The 21,222-nt window shown below is 40.7% G+C and overlaps 8 protein-coding genes across 8 annotated transcripts; 2 read left to right on the top strand and 6 right to left on the bottom strand. All coding sequences in view use genetic code 12, as the record gives it.

Moving 5' to 3' along the window:
* Positions 1-37: 37 nt before the first annotated feature.
* KGF57_001779 (uncharacterized protein) lies at positions 38-1,756 on the bottom strand (the record flags this gene model as incomplete). The annotated part of the gene is made up of 1 exon (XM_051751020.1): positions 38-1,756. The coding sequence occupies one exon, from the start codon at positions 1,754-1,756 to the stop codon at positions 38-40; it is 1,719 nt and encodes a 572-aa protein (XP_051609753.1).
* A 657-nt stretch (positions 1,757-2,413) lies between these two features.
* On the top strand, positions 2,414-4,597 carry LYS14 (Lys14p; the record flags this gene model as incomplete). The annotated part of the gene is made up of 1 exon (XM_051751019.1): positions 2,414-4,597. One exon carries the CDS (start codon positions 2,414-2,416, stop codon positions 4,595-4,597), a length of 2,184 nt encoding a protein of 727 aa, XP_051609752.1.
* Positions 4,598-4,739: 142 nt separating this feature from the next.
* Positions 4,740-5,060, bottom strand: KGF57_001777 (uncharacterized protein; the record flags this gene model as incomplete). The annotated part of the gene is made up of 1 exon (XM_051751018.1): positions 4,740-5,060. One exon carries the CDS (start codon positions 5,058-5,060, stop codon positions 4,740-4,742), a length of 321 nt encoding a protein of 106 aa, XP_051609751.1.
* A 311-nt stretch (positions 5,061-5,371) lies between these two features.
* Positions 5,372-6,871, bottom strand: KGF57_001776 (uncharacterized protein; the record flags this gene model as incomplete). The annotated part of the gene is made up of 1 exon (XM_051751017.1): positions 5,372-6,871. The coding sequence occupies one exon, from the start codon at positions 6,869-6,871 to the stop codon at positions 5,372-5,374; it is 1,500 nt and encodes a 499-aa protein (XP_051609750.1).
* Positions 6,872-7,400: 529 nt separating this feature from the next.
* Positions 7,401-8,084, bottom strand: KGF57_001775 (E2 ubiquitin-conjugating protein; the record flags this gene model as incomplete). Its single annotated transcript, XM_051751016.1, has 1 exon — positions 7,401-8,084. One exon carries the CDS (start codon positions 8,082-8,084, stop codon positions 7,401-7,403), a length of 684 nt encoding a protein of 227 aa, XP_051609749.1.
* Positions 8,085-8,413: 329 nt separating this feature from the next.
* On the bottom strand, positions 8,414-16,359 carry CDC39 (CCR4-NOT core subunit; the record flags this gene model as incomplete). The annotated part of the gene is made up of 2 exons (XM_051751015.1): positions 8,414-15,179; positions 15,659-16,359. The coding sequence occupies 2 exons, from the start codon at positions 16,357-16,359 to the stop codon at positions 8,414-8,416; spliced, it is 7,467 nt and encodes a 2,488-aa protein (XP_051609748.1).
* A 1,120-nt stretch (positions 16,360-17,479) lies between these two features.
* KGF57_001773 (TBC domain-containing protein) lies at positions 17,480-19,513 on the top strand (the record flags this gene model as incomplete). Its single annotated transcript, XM_051751014.1, has 1 exon — positions 17,480-19,513. The coding sequence occupies one exon, from the start codon at positions 17,480-17,482 to the stop codon at positions 19,511-19,513; it is 2,034 nt and encodes a 677-aa protein (XP_051609747.1).
* Positions 19,514-20,036: 523 nt separating this feature from the next.
* Positions 20,037-21,177, bottom strand: KGF57_001772 (COX12; the record flags this gene model as incomplete). Its single annotated transcript, XM_051751013.1, has 2 exons — positions 20,037-20,370; positions 20,618-21,177. 2 exons carry the CDS (start codon positions 21,175-21,177, stop codon positions 20,037-20,039), a joined length of 894 nt encoding a protein of 297 aa, XP_051609746.1.
* Between the last annotated feature and the right edge of the window lie 45 nt (positions 21,178-21,222).

Here is a 21,222-nt window from a genome sequence, read left to right as displayed (position 1 = left end):
TTTTTTTTTTTTTTTTCACTTACCCATCTCTCATATCTCAATATTCAGCGTAAATGGGTGGCTCAAAGGTGTATAGATTTCCATTATGGTGCATCGGGTGTACGCTTCCGCTCCCACTACCATCATAGTCATTTAATGCGCTCCCTTCACTCATAGTACTTTGTGAGATATCCTGCTGATCTGTCGCAAACTTCTCCACTTCCTCTTCCACTTCCACAGCCCCCTCAAGTTCCTCTTCGTCGTCCACTTCCTCTACACCCACAACTGCATCCTCTCTTAACACATAGGGACTCAAACTCACTAACCTCGCAGAAGGAGTACGTCCATCAATGTCAAACTCAAAGTTAAAACTTCTGACTCCACCTCCACCTCCACATATACTCCCACTCACACTTCCACATCGGCTCAACAAACAAACAGAACCTCTCGAATAGCTCCCCGGCTGTGAAATAAACGATGAGCTCCTTGACAACGAAGTTGAATTTACCAAAAGTGGTTGACGATCCCAAAGTTGCGAATGAAGTTCCATCAAAGGATGGTATGTCACAAAATCAGCACCATTGTGATTTGAGAATATATTTAACCCAGAGTCAGAACCTCGCGCAACAACACCAAATTCTTCACCTACTCCATTAGCATACTTTATCCTGGTTGAAGGTGGACCCAAGTTGATAAGTTCTGGTGTGGCTGGTTCCTGTTGACTATCTTCACGTGGCAGAAATGAATTATTTGTGAAGGGTGAGATTGGTACAAGATCGGCCAGTGAGCATCCAGCTTCATGTACAGCAAAAATTTCTGATGTGATTAACTTTTCTGGAGGTAGTGACAGTGGGAGGTCTTGTGTGAGGCCAATTTCAGTAGAGTCCAAATGCGATTCTGCATCATTAAAAGTGATTGTAAGAGAAGGCTTTATACCTTCGAGACTGGGTTGGGGAGTAACCTCTGCTATTGTGGTTATGGACTCGTTAAAAACTGGCAATGATCTCATACTATCTCTTCCACTCACCTCAGTGCTCTTCCTCTCACAGTATCCTCTTGAATCATGTCTTCCACCTTCACTCCTCGTTATACTTTGAATATCTTGTGACTTTTTAAAATTTCGAATTGAGGCTGCCTGAAATGAATCAACTTCCACAACTCCCTCTTCCTCCTCATCACTACACTCTGCTCCATCAGTGCCCATAATCGTGGTCAATCGAGGTGAACGTATCCCATCAACACCAATACTCCACTCAACAATCTCACTAAATGTAGAAGACTGTATCAAATCAAAACCACCGCCACCAACATCATCATCAATGTCATCCACAACACTTTTACTCATCAAGTCAACTTCAACCAACTCAGTTCCCAATACTTGGCGCCACTTGGAGACAATCAATCTAACAACAAACAAAATCAAACTTGCCATAAAAATAGTCGCAAACCCATACGACAAGGACTCGACTTCATCAGTGGCTAGTGGCATTATAGTCAGACACCCACGCCCACGCCCACGCCCACTCCAAGTTGCATACTTTGGTACAGAAACATTTGCTAGCTCAGAAAACTTCACAATTCCATGATCTCCATCAGCAATTTTAATCGGTGTAGTGTGGCGTGTTGACGACTCAATCAACGCTGTATGACCGCCGAAGTTATAGCCAATTTGTGGTGTAGACTTAGTAATCAACCTCGATGGGTGAAAGACGTATCTTTGAAGATGTTGTAGGACCAATATGATACTTGCTTGAATATACGCGGTAACAGAAGTCATTTTATACGAGATAATGTAGTATGTAAAGTGGTTTAATCGTAGTGTGCAACATCAGAATGGCAAAAACAAAAAAAAAAAAGAAAAAGGATCCAGTTACAGTTGATCTTGAATAAAAGTTGTCTATTATTTTGTTATGATCGAAGTAGATTTAAAAACTGGGTGTAAAAGCTGTCTTTTCTCTTGTTTGAATGTTAATGTATTGTGTATAATGTACAGTTGCGCTTTTTTTTTTTGTTTATCTTTTTTTTTTTTGTTTTTGCTGTCTTTGTGTAGCAGAGATTATGCACGTGCTTATCAGTCACGTGTATTGTCTATGTCGCAATTAATTTTGACAGAGTCGTAACATTGTATCCTGCGACAAACAATTATAAGAATCATCAATCATCGCCTTTTGGCAAGTGCATTGGATCTCGTGTAACCTCTCTTCATCAGATACAACATACTTGGCGAATCACCACTATACGATCTCATTTCGGCTTCATACAAGAAGTGAGCAGCACAATAATACGCTCCCCCTTCTCCTTACCCTTTCTCTTACCCACTTGCTTTATGCATAATTCAGTACTACCTCAATACCACATATTATTACTATACCCACACAAACACACAGGAGAAAACATTACTCCCCAGTTTTGGTCCAATCTTTAAATCGTTGAAATGACTAGTGCAACCAATCCAAGCCAACGTAGATCGTATTCCCGTCAGGGTTGCCGTGAATGCAAACGGCGTAAGATAAAATGCCCCGAAGAGAAACCAGCTTGTTCTACATGTGTACGGCTCGGCAAAACTTGTTCGTATCCATTAGCTGGTGAGAAGGTATTACGAATTTCACGGAGATTGATTCGAGAAGAGATTGAAAACTTGGGTAAATCTACCCATTTCCTACCCGTTCAATACGACGTACCTAAACGACATTTGCAACTGGAGAAAACTAAGAAGAACGGGGCAGGGCCGAGCACCTCTTCTCCATCGAATGGGGTTGGTTCTGGTTCCGGTAGTGATCATTTTACGTCGCCAACATCATCAGCCACACCATCCATTGGCAATAACAATGCAAACATGGTGAACTCTGCTCCTTCACAACCAAACGCATTCAGCATTGATTCACCCTCAGTAACGACTCCATTACCCACCACCCAGCCGCAGGAACCGCAGAGAAGATCGCTTTTAAACATTGAAAACCTTATAAACGACAACCACAATGAGGATCATTTGCATTTCCTCAACGGAACTGATTTAAACATGTTGACTAATGACTTATCCAACTTGGTCAATGAAATTATGGAGTTTCAAAACATCCCCTTCCAGCAGGATTTGCAATTGGATTTCTTTAATGATACACCTTTCAGCGCTTCGCCAGTAGAACAGTCAGTACAACACTCACCATCATCACAGCAACACCAATCACAGCAACACCAGCAACACCAACAACACCAACAGCACCAGAATTATCCACAGGATAACCACCAACAGCACTTTCTCGACGACGCGTATATCATGAATGTACCCGTTGACTACATAAAACTCAAACGGAAACATGAACTCTTGTACTTGGAACAATTTTACAACAATTTCGCCAACATTATTGAACCATTCAATGTCTACCATTCAAAGACCAAATCTACTTCTAACCCAGCCAGAGACGTCATTTTAAAAACTGCAAAAACAGAACCGTGTTTGCTAGCGGCAGTTCTTGCAGAAGGAGCTAAAACAAGTTATATGAAGTATGGACAACCGGAGGATGACAAGGCATACGGTGCATACTTGTCGAGATGTCTAAAACTACTTGAACCGGCCAAGAAAGTGACCAACTTGAATTCAAACATTGAAGGTGTGTTGTTGACTTTACTCCTACTTACAGCGGCAACTGCCACAAGTACACAGCAATGGCGTCCGCATCTAACTGGGTGCAAGGACCTCCTTCTCAAGATCTCAACCAGTAACTACATGGCCAACGTCTCCAAAGTATTTGTGTTTTGTAAGTATTGGTTCATGTCAATTGAAATCTTGGCTGGGCTAAGTACAAGTATTGGAGGTACTTTGAAAACAGATTATGAGATTGACCATTTGATGTCGTCGGGGTCAGAGTATGAAATTGGAATTCTTTGTGAATTGGGCGTGATTACTGAACAAGGATTCAATAATCTTATGGGATTTCACAACACTTGTATAACATGTTTCCGAGATTTGTTCAAGCTACTTAACCAATACCGACGAAGTCAGTCTGCTGTTGCTGATAATGACACTACTCCCACCGCTACCAATACCAATACCTCTCCAGGTATGCCTCCTCCCTTAGTGATAGACTCGCTACAGAATATGAGAATCTTGTCTGATTTTTACCAACAAACAACAATCGTTTATATCGACTCCAAAGGAATAATCCCCGAATCAGAACTACACAAGTACACACCGGGGCTACCCATTGAGGAAATCCGAGTTGGCGAATCGAGCTTTTGGCTAAGTTGGCAAGACATCTCGCATCAAGCATTTGTCTTGTCCTCAATCATCCTAATCTTGACCCGTTTCTACCACTTGCCGCCAACAAACCCCAACGTGTCCCAACTAGTTGATAAAATCGTTTCATTCATAACGTACCTTGATAATTTCTCCGATGTGCAGCAGCACGCATCGCCGTTTTTGTTGTTGATGATTCAGTGGCCATTGTTGATTACTGGGTTGCAAGCGGTGCGTGAGGACCAACAGAAGCTTTTGTTGAAGTATTTTGCCATGGTGAGGCAGATTGGCGCTGCTACTGCCGATGTGTCGGCAGGTATCTTGAAGAAACAATGGAAGGGGACATCGACGTATGAGGAGGTGGGTGACACTTTGATATACTAGAAAATATCTACACTTATGGATATAGAAACATTTGTAACATTTATAAATATACACAGACATATTCAGCGCTATGCTTTCATTCACTTTTCGACTCTTTTCTTCTCTCCACTCCGCTTCACCTCTCTTCTCTTCCACTGCTCTTCTACCAATCACCTGGCACAAGTGGTTCTCTAGCAACTGGAATATTTCTCTGGTACTTGGTTCCACCAGGCCTACAAGGAGGAATATAAGGATCAGGATGCTTCCATTCCTTCAACTTAGCCTCAGTAACCTTAATCAATCGCTCCAACTCTTCCACATTGTTTACATGTTTATTGGCTTCAAATTGAGAACGAATATTTATCGTTTGTGCACGATACAAGTCGAATTTTAACGAGTGGTCGAACGCAGTACGCAATGCTTGCCTGAATAAGGAGGATACCCTTTTGGTGTTTGCCTCTGTGAATGGTAATATTTGTGACATGATGGTACGGTGTAAATGGTGAATGGATCAGCTCTAGTCAAGGCTTTCCCACTTACAATTTTTCTGTGTGTTACAGAGAGAGAGAAAGAGAGAGGAGAGAAAAAATTTCAATTGGTCAACACAAATTGGTAGCACTGCAACACACTACAGCACAGAGTTTTTACCACAGTCTATTCAAACATCCTTTTCTATACACACATTTACACTACCCAGCTCACTTTCAAACTGTTGTATGGATATACTACCCATCTCAATCTTGAGCTTCTCATGTTCCCCCTCTCCCCTCTCCTCTCCCCCCAAACTCCTTCTCTTTATTTTGTCAATTTGCCCGCTTTTTGTTTTGTATTGCCACCAGTTCCACTAATCTTCCTTCCATCAGTAAACTTGCCACTACCACCAACGGCCGCATTGGCATTACCGCTGACACCTTTGACCTTATCTTTGCCACCTTCCTTATCACCAAACTTCTTCTTGTGGCCACCATTATTATGGAAATTATTTCCAGTCTTCAGTTCTCTAGGTTCCAAATTGATAACTACTCCATCTAAAGTAGTCTCCTTTGCATCCAATGCTTTTCTCTGGGCTTCTTTCAAGACGAAATCACACAAGGCAATGTTTTGACTGGTGCGGAAAAATTTCAATTCACCAAATTTCTTGGTGATGTGATCTCTCAAGACTTTTTCATCAATTGAACGGATACCGCGAATATAGATTGGATACCATTCATCCTTTTTGAATTTGCCACTGCCCGCTCCACTTGCTCCAGATGATGATTGTTGGGGTGGTGTAGCTACTGGGGTCTTCTTGGTGGAAGTTGGGGTGGATGTGGCTGTACTGGTTGATGTTGTTGGTTTCGATGCAGGTTTTGATGCAGGGACAGCTTGGTAGGCCAAGTCGGCCCATGTCATCGGTTGAGGTGGGCTCTTGGGTTTGGCGGTTTCTTCTGGTTTCTTCTCTTTCTTTGGTGATTCTTGTTGTGGTTGTTGCTCTTGTGGTTGTTGTTGCTGTTCATTTTCGTCTTCCTTTGCTGGTGGTTCTGGGGTCTCTACCTTTTTTGGCTCCGCTTTCTCGACAACTGTTTCCTCCTTCTCTGGTCCACTTACTTCTTCATTCTTCACCTCTACTGGTGCTTGTTGCTCTTTTTCCTCCTTCTTGTCAACAACTTTCTTCTCAATTGATTCTGGGGTTGGCTCTTCAACAGCAGATTTCACTCCTGCATCGACACCGTCCCTCTCACCATCCTCTTGCTCCTCCTTCTTCGCTTGTTGCTTATATCCGTTATTTTCAACAAACTTCAAAATATCATTAGCCAAATCATAAGTGCTCTCTCTTTTACCAGGAGTCAAGACAAATGTTTGAGTAAATTGCTTAAATGGTGAGTCATTCTTAGACCATTCGCCAAAAGTGACAATAATGATATTCTTCTCCAACGAAACTTGGAAAGTGGCACTAGTAATGACAATTCTGTTATTGTCATTACCACCTCCCGACAAATGTTCAGCAAAACACTTCTTGATAGCGTCAGTGCCTTTAGCTTTATAGCTAGCGGTCAACTCGCCCTCCCCGCCGTTTTTCTTGTCGTCTTTAGGAAATGCATCGTGCAAAATTGAAGCATTGTCATGGTAAATCTTGTGAATGACGTCCAATTTGGCAATGTAGAAATCGTAATACGACTTGATGAAATACCACCCAATGTTTGAAACTCTTTCGTCACTCAACGCTTGTTCTCCGTTGGCAGCAGGAGCAGGAGCAGGAGCAGTTGATGGAGTTTGTTTACGTTCTTCTTGTGCTGGAGTTGGTGATGTAGTCATGGTTTGCAATATGTGAAAGGAACGACAGGATTGATGATGATGCTAAAGAATCAGGTAACTGAATGGTGAATACAAAGAAAACCAAATAAAAGAATGATGCAACAACAACAAAAAAACAAAAAAACAAAAAAAGAAATGTAGATTGGGTCTGATGTGTTTTAGCTGGGTAATGTTAAATGATTGGTATAGATATCAATCAAGTGTCTAATGTACAGATTAAATGAGCTATGCTGTTGGTGGTTTCCTGTTCAAAGGTGTGTGTGTGTATGTGTGTGTGTGTGTGATCTCTCGCGATCAAAATCAAATTTTTCATTACGCGCTACCAATAGCGGTTTCTATGTTTTATGCAGGACTCCCAAGCTTGGAAGATATAGAGGATAGAAGGATACCAACAGCTCTTACTTGCGTTGAGCTTGGTACTGGTGCTGGTCAGTTACGGCCAAATCTACACTAGGTACACACCCATTTCTGGAAAATGCTGTTTGAACTATGTATAGGATCTTCCTCTCCACACCGCACTTCCTTTCCTCTATTGGCACTCTCTCAACAACTCCTCCAAAATCTTATTCTCCAAATCACCCTTATTACTAACCCCGTTGAAACTCTTGATACCCATTCTTCTCAAGACCTCAATGGTTTTATCTCTAGGGAATCCCATATTTTCAAACTGAGTCACGATCGAATCATCAATCCCGTACAACGCCGAATCCTTCACTTCAACAGCACCCCCGCCTTTTCCCAGCTCACTTTCGGACTTCCCATCATTTGCATACAACTTTGTCCAGTAAGCAGCGGTCTCCTCAAACCCAGCCTTATTACTCAAATAATGCTTGGCAACTTCGGCATCCTGTGGGTCATTAGGCTCTGGTGATTGCAACAAGAGTTGCAACGAAATCAAAGTCGACTTCAATGTCAAGACTGGTGTCCATTTATCCTTCAAGATATTAAGACATATAGCACCGGTGACTGAGGAAATGTTGGGGTGATAAATTTTGGTGGTGAACTTCATTTGTGGTGGCTTGAAGGGGTACTCGTTGGGGATATCTATAGCCACTTGGAATAGTCCTCCTTGGTATGGTGTTCCTGGTGGACCGGCAAAGTATCCTGTTAAATGAGTTAAGTCAGCATCGTTGTTGAGCTCAAGAGTGACACCCGATTGTTTGTCTTGACGACACTCTTCTAATTCTTTTGCGATTCTCTTGACTCTAGACATTTCGATGGAAGGAGCTTGTGGTTATGTGGTTAGTGAGGTATAGAAATGTGATCTGTAGTGTTGCAGTGTATAGATTGCTAGTTGTTGGTTGTGATCAATTTTCATTCGGCGATTTTTTGCCGTTGATTTTTCTTTTCCGCTGTCACCACACTGCACACACTCAAACATCAACCAACCCATCTACATCAACTTCAAGCAGACTATAATTAATCATTACATTCGTACAAAGTATATACATAATACAGTGGTTCCTCCCCCCGCCCATTCCCCTCGTCTCTATAAAACAAAACATCCACTCTCCATCTCTTTTTTTTTTTTCTCTATCAACTTTATCCCTTAACATTCGTAGACAAGGTATCAAATATAGTCTTGATCTCCTCAATCGAATTCTTAACAAATGGCAACTCAAACAATCCATAACTCTCATTCTTGACCAATTCCGTGAACAAGATAGTCAATCCCCATGGATGTGGCTTATTGACAATCCTTCTCTCCAACAACACTCTTGTAATGATTTCTTGCACTGCCAATTTGGTACTTGTCGACGAATTCCAAATCGAATTTGAACTAAAGAAATGAAGAATGATACCAATAAACCAGTGAGTATGACTGTTGGGGTACCTCAATTGATTGGCAATGCTGCTCAACATGATATATTTGAACTCATTCGATCCAAAATTCATCAAATCAACGAGTAATGAAACTTGCGATGTCTTGGTATTGAATCCACGATTGGCTGGACTCTTTTCAGCAACTGCATTCATCCCCACATGTAACACCAAAGCATTGATTAACTTAGTATTAAATGTAATGGTTTCAGTGTATCCAAACTCATCAGTAATCTTTGGCTGGTTTAATTTGAGTCCGTTGTAGATTGTTCTCATTAATCCAGGTGCAGGTATACGCAAAAAGTTCTCCACTGGCTTCTTTAACCCAACTTTTGCCAAATCTTCAATCGGCTTGTAGTAAACAGCTGGGGCATCATTGATCTCTGGCAATCGTTCAACTTTCAACCCTTGAGTAAATGGATCTGGCACAGTTATATCTTTCGGTGTTGCAGACAACACGATATTTCTCAACTGAATGTATCCCCTTGGAATAGCAGTAACCAACTGGTAGTGACATTCAACCAAGAATTCTGGATAATCATGAATCAATCCAACAAAAATTCGATTGATGCCTTTGAAAACGACATTCAAAACATCACGATTGCTATCCTTGTTTTGATACGTTTGTTGAAATTTCAATAACGAAGTCAACAATTTGACACCGATACCATAACCAGCTCTTTCAGGTAACTCAAGAATCTGTGGCAAAAACATACGATGACTGATTAATGAAATCCAACTAAATGTAAAGCCAGGTAACACAATAGGCTGAAGCGAATTGAAAACTTCACCCAAAAATGAATAAAACTCAACATCAAGTTTTGTGGTTGCATTTGCATCCAACACTGATGCATCATTCCAAGCAGACAACAATGACGAGAAAAATCTGAAATATGGACGATCATTCCAAGCTAATTTGTTCTCATGGTCAGTGACCAAGTTCAAAACAATCACAGCGATAATCTTTCTCAAATAGAGAGCAGCTTGTCCTTCTTCTTCAACACTCAATACTATCCTCACAACTAAAACTGCCAAACAATCAATCGACAAATACGCTTCATGTTGAGTTCTACTCCGAAGTTCTTGCTCAGTAGTGAAAACAAGTGTCGAAATATCAATAGCGGCCTTCCAAAAAGTCTTGAATTGATCAGCATTGCTCAATATTCCCAGTTTGGCCAATCCTGCAACAAACTGTTCTTGAGTCACTCGAGTATCTTGATCACCATGAGTTAACAACCTTACCCATTCAGTGAAAACATAACCCATTTGCGCATACAATTCAGACGTTGCAGGTTTCGATGTATTCAACACTTCAAACAATTTGTCAACCTCAACTTGAGCTTGCTTATCCTCCTCACTGGATAATGGCAACTTCTTGTATTCATGCAACGCATCCAAAGTCTTTGCAAACTCCGACCTCAATGCAATTGGACGTACCGATTCCTCCGCAGTGAACACATTCAACAACAAACTAGCACCAAATTTGACAATTGCAGGACTGTGCGACTCCTTGATCAATTTACTAATTGAGTCATCAAGCTTTATAGGCTGAATCAATTGCACCTTCAACAACGATAAAATAACCGGCATGTTAAACTTCCGTTCATCAGGTGAGTTCACCAACCACCAAATCACATCCTTAGCAGTCGATGGGGAAAACTCACACAATTTGTCAAGAACAACAACATATATTTCGTTACTCATTGGATTGTTGTGCACTTGTGTAAACAAGCAATTGACGGTATACTGAGCCGCCCTAAGCAATAAATCGGGATATTTCAATGCATTGCTCTGAGCAATCGCTAAAGCTTGGGTTAAGGTTGTTTTGATGGGATGGTTCGGTGGTAAGTCGGATAACTTGCTTTGAGATACTTCAGACACCAACTGTATAGCTTTTTCACATAATCGAGTAATGGCAGTGAACAATTGTTCCAGAGAAATGACATCCTCTTGGACAAGAGAACTTGGTTGTTGTGCTGGGAAATCTTGACCAAGTTGTGGTTGTTGCTGTCTCTGTTGCTGTTGTTGCTGTTGTTGCTGTTGTTGCTGTTGCTGCTGTTGTTGTGCAAGTTGTTGTGGTTGTGGTTGAGGATGTGCAAGAGTAGCTGGAGCCCCTGTTGGGGTTAATCCAGCAGCACGGAGACCATCAAGCAGTTCATTTCTCACTTCGCCAAAGTGCTCATAGATACTCAACTGTTGCAAGCTCAACCCCTTTCTATTCAACCCCAACGGTTCTGGTAATCTCAACGAATATTCAGGTGTTCCTTCCTCAACATACAATTCGTCACCAGCATGACGTTCGCGATTCATAAGGTACGGTTTCATTCTTTCATCAATCAACTCAATCACCTTATTTGAAACTAGTTGAGAAACAATGTCAACACAAAGCCCCACGTTGGATTGAATGGCATTGGTTAGTTCCATTAGTGACAATTCGTGGTTCATGTTGGAAAGGAAATGCATCATTGCGACTTGAATAGTATCATAAAGCATCTTCTTCCCCGAGCATAAAACCATGCTATATGTCAACTGCTGTGCCATTCTATGATATGACCTTCTGATCTTGCCAACATCCTTTTCGGTGGCGAAATCCTTCTTGATCAAGAACTCGGTTGTCACCAAGATAGGCTCCGAAACCCTGCTCATAATCGGCTCGGTACATTCACGAACTGCTCGAGTCAAGGAGGCTTGGAGAGCTCTTCTCAGGTTTGCATTCTGGGTAACATTACCACTACCAACAAGATTGCTAAAGTTTGTCTCCGACCCCGATTCCAGCTGCCCTTGTTGCGGGTATCCTTGCACTGATCCAAGTTGTGGTTGCTGCTGTTGAGGCAAAATCTGTTGCCCAGGAGCAAGGCCTTGCTGGAACGGTTTATCAAATGAAGGCAACTGCACGACATTATTGAAATTGGCAGCTGCTTGTGGTTGTTCCAAATTCATCTGCGACATGTCCAACGAAAGACTCTCGCCAGCTGATTGAGGCAAGAGTCCGAATTTAGCTGCCAATCTGTTTGGGTCCTTGTCATGCTTTCTGATCAACTCGCTTGGTTCAAGATCTTCAACCTTCATGTCAAACAATTTCAACAAAACTTCCACTTCAAACTTAAGTTGCAACACCAAATCGGCAAATTGGTACAATTCAGATAGCACTTGGAAAATACCCAATACCCAAGGATTAGGCGGCTTGAACACCCTGGAGTTGACAGTTTGAGCCATGATTTTACAAACAAATGGAAGGATCAAACTTAATGAATCGAAATCGTATGCCTCAACAAGCAAAAATTTAACTGCAATCAAGTCCCTTCTCAATGGTTTGTCCTCGGCCAATGTGATCCTTCCCAACCAGGCACCAAGATTCTTAAGTTTGTTACGATCAGTTCGTGAATCTTTTGAGTTTCGAATCAAATGATACACCTCCTTCATGGTAATGTTCATAATGTACTCTTTGAAAACGGCATCATCCAAGGCCTTCACTAGACTCGAATACAACTCATGATTATTCGGTTCAGCCTTGGCTCGATCGGCAACTAAATAATCAGCAAACCACGCAAAATATCCCTCCCTCAAAACTTCGCGTATTTCCGTTAGACGTAAATTTTCCGAAGTCATGTTATTGACAGAAAAGAGCAACTTGTCCCTAATTTCCTCTGGTGGATCTTGCTGTTTGGCAGAGCCGATAGTTTGCTCAACGAAATTGATAGATTGATACCTTGGTCCAACATCTGGGGTAGTGCTGGTGGGCGTATTTCCGCTCCTGGGCGCAGTAGAACAAGGAATACCATTGGAAGCATCTTTAACAATTTGGTACATTTTGCCATGGGACGATAAAGAACGACATTCCAATAAATGTTTGCAGTAAATTGGGTATTCATGCAACTTCGATTTGAAATTGTACAATGCTTGAACTGCAAATTTAAACATATTCGACTCGGATGAGCTGTTGCATGCTTCCCAAATGAAATTCAAAGCCACAGTCAACGCTGTACCTTCTAACAAATTGTTTTCCAAAACCACTCCGAAAAACAACGACGTCGACGCTAATGCATTTAGTGGGTAGTCGCCAAAAAATCTATACTCGTCCAATAACGAATGGATGATGCATGCAAACACGTCTTGTTGATGAGGATCGTCGCTGGCCTTCATTGCGATCAAAAGGTTGATCATTTTGGAAATATCGAGGGTTTTATTGTACAATTTTGAGTAGTAATCTTTCATTTCCAACTCAACAGATGGAGGGAAAAAACTCGATTTCGCTTCATTGGCAAGAAGGACATCGTCGTGACCATGACCAAAATTGATCAACCTTGGATAAGTTGTCAACAACAGAACCTGCAAATCTTGCAACTTTCCTAAATCAACCAATCCATTGCTGCTTTTCAACTTTTCAAGCAAATAATAAACAGTTTCAAGCTTCAACAATGGCAAATGTGGAGATGGCGTTGGCAAGGGAAGTTGCTGTTGCTGTTGCTGTTGCTGTTGCTGTTGCTGTTGCTGTTGCTGTTGCTGTTGCTCATTGTGTTGTTGAAGAGTTTCGGCATCATATTTTACTCTATCTGCAAGCGCGTCCGCAAGCGACAGGTAAAGCGAGCTCCTCAATTGATGATCATTTAACTTAGATTCAAGTTCCTTTCTGTAATCGTAATTGAAAAACGTTGACTCAATGAGTAACGTGACAGCCAACCTGACATTTGTGCTCCACAATTGATGCATTACTTGATCCAAGATGTTCAACTTCAAACATACAGCAACAACTTTTTGTGCAGGTAAGATAGTTTTGCCTATAGCAGCAGCAACTTTTTCATTGTTATTGACAATCTTCTCTGCGGCAGTCTTTTCAGCAGCAGCAAATGTGTATCTGTTTTTGAAGTAATCAATAGCCTTGCCTACAACAAGTCCCAACTCCTGCAATGTGCGCATCACCTTGGGCAATGCGGGTGAATCACTATCCATCAACAAGTAAATCAGAGTATCAATCAAATCATTAATAAATGGTGTTTTTTCAATAACGGATAAAGATGCCGCCAACACATACTCGGGATATATCCTGTAATCGCGGTCAAACATTTGATTTAAATATGCATTCAACTCACGGTCATGGTCACTCAAATTCTGCTGTATCTGTTGCGACTGTACTTTGGTAATGACTTGCAACTCCAATTTACCTACATTGATGAATTTCAAAATATTGCGTCCCAAATGGGATGGTAGACCAAGACCATCACGATCCTCCTCAAAACACAACAGTAAATTTGTTGACAAGGCAATGTCATAACCGCCTTGAGATGCATCACTAGTCTGTAAAATGTACAATAACGTCTTATCAAACCACCACTCGTAATTGAGGAAAATATCAATTGGATCTTGTTTGAAATCCAATGATGATAGAAATTGTGATACACTGGCTGGAGAAGGTTGAGCATTTCTTTGACTTGATTCAAATAAAAATCGTTGCATATAGTTGAAAACTTCGTACCAGTTGACTTGCAAGTTTTCCAGTTGTTCAATTGATTTGAAGCAAGACTGCAATTGAGCTCCTTTGGCATTTGATTCGGGTAAACTGAGTGGTGGTGCAGTGTACTTGAACCCCTGCGATCCAGGTATTAGAATCTCAGCCAAGACCAATGCTATCCCTTGGTCCACTTCCTGTGGCTTTATTTGCAAGAGACTAGTAAGTAACTTTTCCGGTACGATATTTTCAAATCCAACTTCTTGTAACAAGCTTTTAAATGACATTTTCAATATATTTTGATAAAATCTTGTGATTGGTGGAAGATCTGAATCAAACGCCTTGATGGAACTTAAAATGATTAGTTTGCTTAAGAATGGGAAGTATGAAGTGTTAAGAATGTGTTCGAGTAGTAGTGACCAATGGTATCCTTTTGGAAAATCTCTCGTTTTAAAAAGGGTTAGTAATGACGATGGAGCCTTTTCGAAATATGCTTTAATTTGTTGTTGGTCTCCTTTATTGTGGTATCTAACTGTCAATAAATAAGTTAGAATTGGATCACAATTAAACTTGGTGGTGAAGTTGACAATACTGAAATCCTCTGGTATAATGCTATCCAAATGAATGCAGAATAAATCGTAGAAAGATAGCTCGGTAGCAATAAAGTCTAGCTCCTTGGCAAATATCGATTCAATAGGGGATAATGCAGAATGTGTGTTTTTGAAATCGCTAAATCTAATAAACCCAAATAACTTTTCAAAGTAATTGTTCAAGACAATTAGATCTGTAGATATTTTCTTGTGAATAAAACGAATCTGTTTGTAATGGGAGTCAACTGAAGATGAATCAACGGTGGTTAATAAAATGCTCAACTGGTTGATTAATACCTTGTCCAATTCAGGATCCTTAATTTTAATACCGTCTACGTAGGAACTCGCTTTCTGGTCTTTATCGCTCAGTAGTTGTTGTTGTTGCTGTTGTTGCTGTTGTTGCTGTTGTTGTTTTGGGTTAGCTTTGGTCACAGTGCCCTTGGGGCCGTCACTAGATGTTGATGCTTTAGAAGACACGATTTGAAATGTATAGCAAAGACCCACAGATGTTTCTCTTGACTAGAAAGATTTATTCAATGATAGAAAGGAGCTCCAGGTAGGCAGGACAAGCTAAAGGAGAACGTTCTATCAAAAAAAAAAAAAAAAAAAAAACAAAGAAAAATTGATTCGATTGGGGTGTGAGTTGTGTAATATTTGATTAGATCAATTGAGTGTACTTCCGTAGCTGGTGAGAGTGATGATCTATCTGTCCTGAAAAAGGGCTGTGTTAAGTGTTCAATGTATGTCTTGTGTTGCCACACTGAGTTGTTGGATGAGAATTTTTTTTTTTTTTTCTTCTTCTTTTCCTATTCATTTTCTACAAAAGTACACGCCCTTATAGAAAAGTTACCCGGATATAGAAAGAGAACTAACATTTCAATTACACATATTCATATCTACAATATCCAAAATTGTCTGTTTTGATCTCACCAAAAGTCATCTTCATCCCAGTTCTCTTGTCGTCTATCATTACTGCTCTTTTCAAGTTCATCCTTGTTGAATAAATCAGCATATGGATCAGCATTTGTCTGCTTTTGTTGAGCATATTGCATACTCAATTCCTTCTCTCTAGCTTCGGCCAATTTCCTCTGCTTCGCTATATCTCTCACTAGCTCCTCTTGTGATTTGATAAACTCCGCAGTTGAAGTCTCTGTCTTGGTTTTGGCCAATTTGTTAATTATTGCATTCTCTCGCTTAGCAACCTTGACACGTTTCACAAGTTTGGGGTTTCTGAATGTTACAGTTCCGGTGTCCATTGATCCATCCGTATGTAAATTTTCAACAGGGGTGTATATGATGGTGATGTTGTTTAATTTGTTGGCTTTGATCGAATTGGCTTTGGTGAGTTGGGCAAGTTGTGTTAACAAGTCTTCTTCAATGGTGAACTCGCCAAATGATTTCCAATTCATTACTTGTGATTGAGTAAGCTGTAGGTAAAGATGGGCAGATGAGTGGTTGTCGACATGAAACCAGATGTTTTTAGGGTGAGAGTGTTTGATTAATGGATCATTTTCAAACTTATCTTTACCCATGTAGATTGTGTATGGTGTACAGTCGGTGGTGGCAATCATATCCAGTAAGACATCACCATCATCACCATTCTTTGTTTGTGCTGTAAAATAGTACACCATTGTTGGACAGAGTTTAGAACCGAGTTTAGGTCACCCCACCCAGTAAAGGTCCTCCTCTCTCATCTCAGTCGTGTATGTACTGCAAAATCTTTTTCGTGGGGAAGCTACCATGTCACGTGATGAATTAGACACGTATATGAGAGAAAAGGAATTGGTACATTCAATGCGCTTATGTCCATCAGCATTATGTGTTTCTATATTCAATTACATGTACTAGTGTAGACCATATGTAGGTGTGTTGCTGAATAGGAAGTTTGAGCCCACTAGTTGATTTGCACTTTGTTGAAAAAATGCTGGCAATAATTTCCTTTTTTGTCACTGCCAGCCAGACTATACAATCCCAAGTCATCTAGCGAATTGTTAGCTTCTACTCAATCTCGTATCCAGAGAGGAGGGCTGAGTCAGTGAATACCAATCAAAGAAAAACCTCTTATCTAAAGTCACCAAAACACGATTGAAGTATTGTCACGTGAAAATCATACATTAAAAAGTCGTAGTTCGTGCTGCTCCTCCCCCCCTCTTTCATCTTCGAAATTTACAATTACAAGGGTATCTCCCCTTCCTTTGAGTCACCCAGTTTGGTGTCTTTATAGAAAAGGAAGGGAATCTACTGGTGTCGAGTGTTGTTGGTTATCCATACTCTGGTGAAACTTTTGTACACGAGAAGAAGTCACACAAACACTCTCGGCGAAAGGGGAAGTAAACAAAAGAAGAGAAGAAGAAGCTTAGTAAACTCTTGTATATGGGTTAAACGCCAGAAAGGAAAAAAAAAAAAAAAGAAAAAAATGGAATACTTACACAAAAATACGCTTCTCGAGAGAGAAAATTACTCGATTGAGTTAACAAACCAAATAATGTCAAATAGCAAGATATAAGGCTAGCTCCTTCTTCCCCATACCATTCATTCATATCCCAAAGAAGAAGGATAAGGAAAGCTTAACAGAACCAACTATCATTCATTCATTCAATTACGTTTAACACACTCACCCATTCATTCATTCATTCATTCACTAATCAGTCCATACATTCATTTGCACACCCAAAAAACTAAATTCACGTCCGTGTCATAAATAACAACAACCACATTCACCACAAACTCGTCTCTCTACATCCAGTAACAATGATTGACTTCGAATCACTACTCGAATTCGAAGAGTCCTTAAGTGAAGGACAGCCAAGTCTCGACCATTCGGCAATCTTGCACAATTTCGAAGCCAAGATTGACCATTTGCGATTCAAGGAAGAACAAGCAGAAGAAGAGGAAGAAAGTGAAGAGTGTGACAGTTCAGCTTCGTCTACAAGTGGTTCACTTTTCTCAGGGGGTGCTCCATTATCCTTGAATGAAATAATTGAATCGTACGATATTAGCCAAGATGAGTTTGCAACTTGTGATAAATGTGGAGCCAGCTTATTCTCCTCATCAAAACCATCAGAACCATCAGAACCATCAATTCTATCCCCACAACCTGACACTCCCCCCACAAAACCATCCTGCTGTCAATCAACAATTACGCGCACCACCACCATTTCATCCAACTTGGAATCCCTCTACTGGACAAGCTTCATCGACAACCCCACCAGAACCGTAAACACCCTCCCACACTACACCGAGCTCGTTTTGAAGCAAGGCATACCAAACTGCATTCGATCCCATATCTGGCGCCAGATTTTCTTACTCTGCCACACAAAAGTACCCAAATCCATCAGCCTTGTCTTTAACAATTTCCAACACTCGTATAGTGTCGAAGTGTCGCAACAGATATCGAAAGATTTGACGCGGACGTTCCCGCAAATTGGGTTTTTCCAACAAGGTACAACGAGTAATGAGTTGTCTACGATTTTGAATGTGTATGCTAATTACGATTTGGAGTTGGGGTACTGCCAGGGGTTATTGTTTCTCGTTGGTGTATTATATCATCATTTGCAATGTTCCAAATTGACATTTTATGCATTGACGACAATCATGGAGACTGAGCTGGAACTACACGATATATTCACAGCAAGACACATGTCGAGCACTTTACTGCTCTGGTTTCATCAATTTAGCCTCATTTTGCAAACTGTGGATCACCAATTGTACACGCATTTGATACTGGAGTGTCAAGTGGACATGCGGACATTCCTCTATCAGTGGTGGCTATCTTTCATGTCGTCACACACTGCCAACTTATCTGTCATTAATCGGGTGATGGATTTTTGTCAATTTCAAGGATGGAAAGTGGGTATGATGAAGATTAGTTTGGGGTTGTTGATTGTGAATAAACCCATTTTGATGACGTTGGAATTGGGAGATGAGGAAGTTGTGTATCAGCACTTGCTTAATGAAACAAAATGGGGCACCGTTGCTAATGATTTGGATTTGTTCTTTGGTGACTTGTTGTTTACATGGCGGGATGAATTGTTTGTAAGACCTTCTACAACGGTGCCATTGAAGCAACAGCAACAGCAACAGCAACAGCAACAGCAACAGCAACAATCGTTGCAAGATACAGAATTGAACTTTACTTCCTCGTCTTTGCCAGTCGCTACAACGCCAGCATCGTCTTTGCTCAACACATTCAAGTCACTTTCCTTAAACATGAGACTGAAATCACCACTGAAGGTTCAATCCAGCAGTACTCCTAGGTCGCCATATACTGGATTCACCCGCGACCGATCAAACACCGCTTCATCCAACAACTCTGCACTCAACAATTCAACAATCACATCCACAACATCCATCTTTTCCACCTTATCTGCATCTGGTGCAACTAGCTCCACACACAGTGGCATCCATCATCATCATCATCATCATCAGCATCATCACCACCACGTAGTTTCCAGCAACAAGAATGCTGAATTAGACTCGATCTATTCCGACATTAGTGAGGTCAGTAGCCAGCACAGTGGCAATGACGTCAAGTCATTTGCTGACTACTTGAAGTTGCCCTCCTTTGGGTCAGGATCAAGTGGCAATAACAAACAGACTGAGTTTGCTACTGGCAACTTAAGCAAGAGCAGCTCCCATAGTCAAAGTCAAGAATCGTTGTTGATGAATGAGAATGAAGCGTTGAAATATCTACTTAAGCAAGCATATGATAAGTTGGGTGACTCAAGTGTCTCTAATGAAGAGGTTGAGCATTTGAAACTGCAAATTGAGGAAATGGTGATGTAAAGGGAAATTGGAGGAGGAGGTGTATAGGGTTATATAGGGCACAAGCACAGGTATAATGGTAACATATTTATTAGAAGAAGATGCTTAGTGTAAAGGCCGTAGTAACATGGACAATGGAGGATCCGAAATCGAAGGGGAAAGCTGGCACAGTCATTGTTTGACCTCTCTAAAACACAGCAGTCCTTCAAGTGAGCATATTCAAGAGTCTCCTTCCTCCTTCCCTTTCTACAAGCTTACTACAGAATCAACAGTTACTCACCCGAGCACCTATGACATTGAGTTGATAAATATATTTAAAAAATGCATTATGTTATAAACATTCAATACATATAAACTGTCAATACATATAAACTGTCAATAAATATAAACTGTCAATACATATAAACTGTCAATGACTTTTTACCTTCAAACACTCTTCTCACCATTCCCTGTCCCCCTCTCTCTCTTTTCCTCTTCCTCTTCCTCTTCCTCTTCCTCTTCCTCTTCCTCTTCCTCTTCCTCTTCCTCTTCCTCTTCCTTCTCCTTAAGCATCCAAATTGACAGGAAACTTACCAGCAGCTCTTTGATCATCCCACTTCTCAACCCAGTCCAAGGGGCACAAACTAGTAAAAGTCTTGAAGAACAATTGACAAGGTTCAAAGTCTTCACCTTTTACATTGACGCATTTGTGATAGTCAACGTAGGATTGAGCACAGTGTTTAGATTGGTTTTGGGTAGGGAATCTTGGGTCGAATTGTGGAGTTTCGAACTTAAAAGTGGCTGGATCGATAGGCATTGTTGTGGTGGCAAAATAATGTGTGTGTGTGTTGATGGAATTCAGTATCTCTTTACAGATGTGTGAAAATAAATTTTCCTCTCTGATCAAGTGGATTGGATTAGATTGAGTAACTGATTGGTTGTTGTTAAAGAAAGAGAGAAAAAGAAAAAAAAAAAAAAAAAAAAAAAAACATACGACTGAAATTGGTAGCATACACTTCCATCTATGTCACAACACTCTATACTACGACATTATGCACATATTACACGACATTCAGTCCAGCTTTTTGTATGGTCCAATCACTATCCAAATGGGGAAGAAGATCCTTATCGCTTAATAGAACATACATCACAGGGATTTCGTACACCTTGTCACCACGTACTTCATGTTGGATTTCTTTCTCTTCTTGTGTCAATGCAATCTTCTCATTCGCTTCGACTGCTGCCCTCAGTGTCTTCCTTCTCTTATTCGTAGTCCTGTCTTCATCTTCTTCCTCTTGTTTCTCGATTTCCTTGCGGGGCCTTTCACTAGTATCTTCCAAATCCTTACTAAAATCAACAACTTCAACACCATGTTTATTCGGTTGTTTCTGATACGGATTGATCTTTGTTCTTACACTTAATAGACAATTATACTGATGCAACATGGATCCTCCCTCTTTCTTCTTTTGCTTAACTATTTCCACTATCGATACAAGCTTCTGTACATCTCGAGCTACACCATAACTTAGTACAGCCGTGTTTTCATCCCCAAGTATGGTCAACATCTTTTTAATTTGTGCTTTCATGGAGTCATTTTTACCTATTTTTAGTGGTTCAATCGATGCTAGCGACGACTTGCATTGGATGGATGGTATTATTGAGGATGTGAATGCGGAGACTTCTTCCGCTAGTGTGGCTGTAGACATGTCGACAAAGTGAGAATAAACGTGAGAAAACAACGTGTAGAAGGT

Source organism: Candida theae, assembly GCF_024610275.1.
Source record: "Candida theae strain CBS 12239 chromosome Unknown scaffold30, whole genome shotgun sequence".
NCBI lineage: Eukaryota > Fungi > Ascomycota > Pichiomycetes > Serinales > Debaryomycetaceae > Lodderomyces > Lodderomyces theae.
This window is presented reverse-complemented; position numbering and strand designations above follow the sequence as displayed.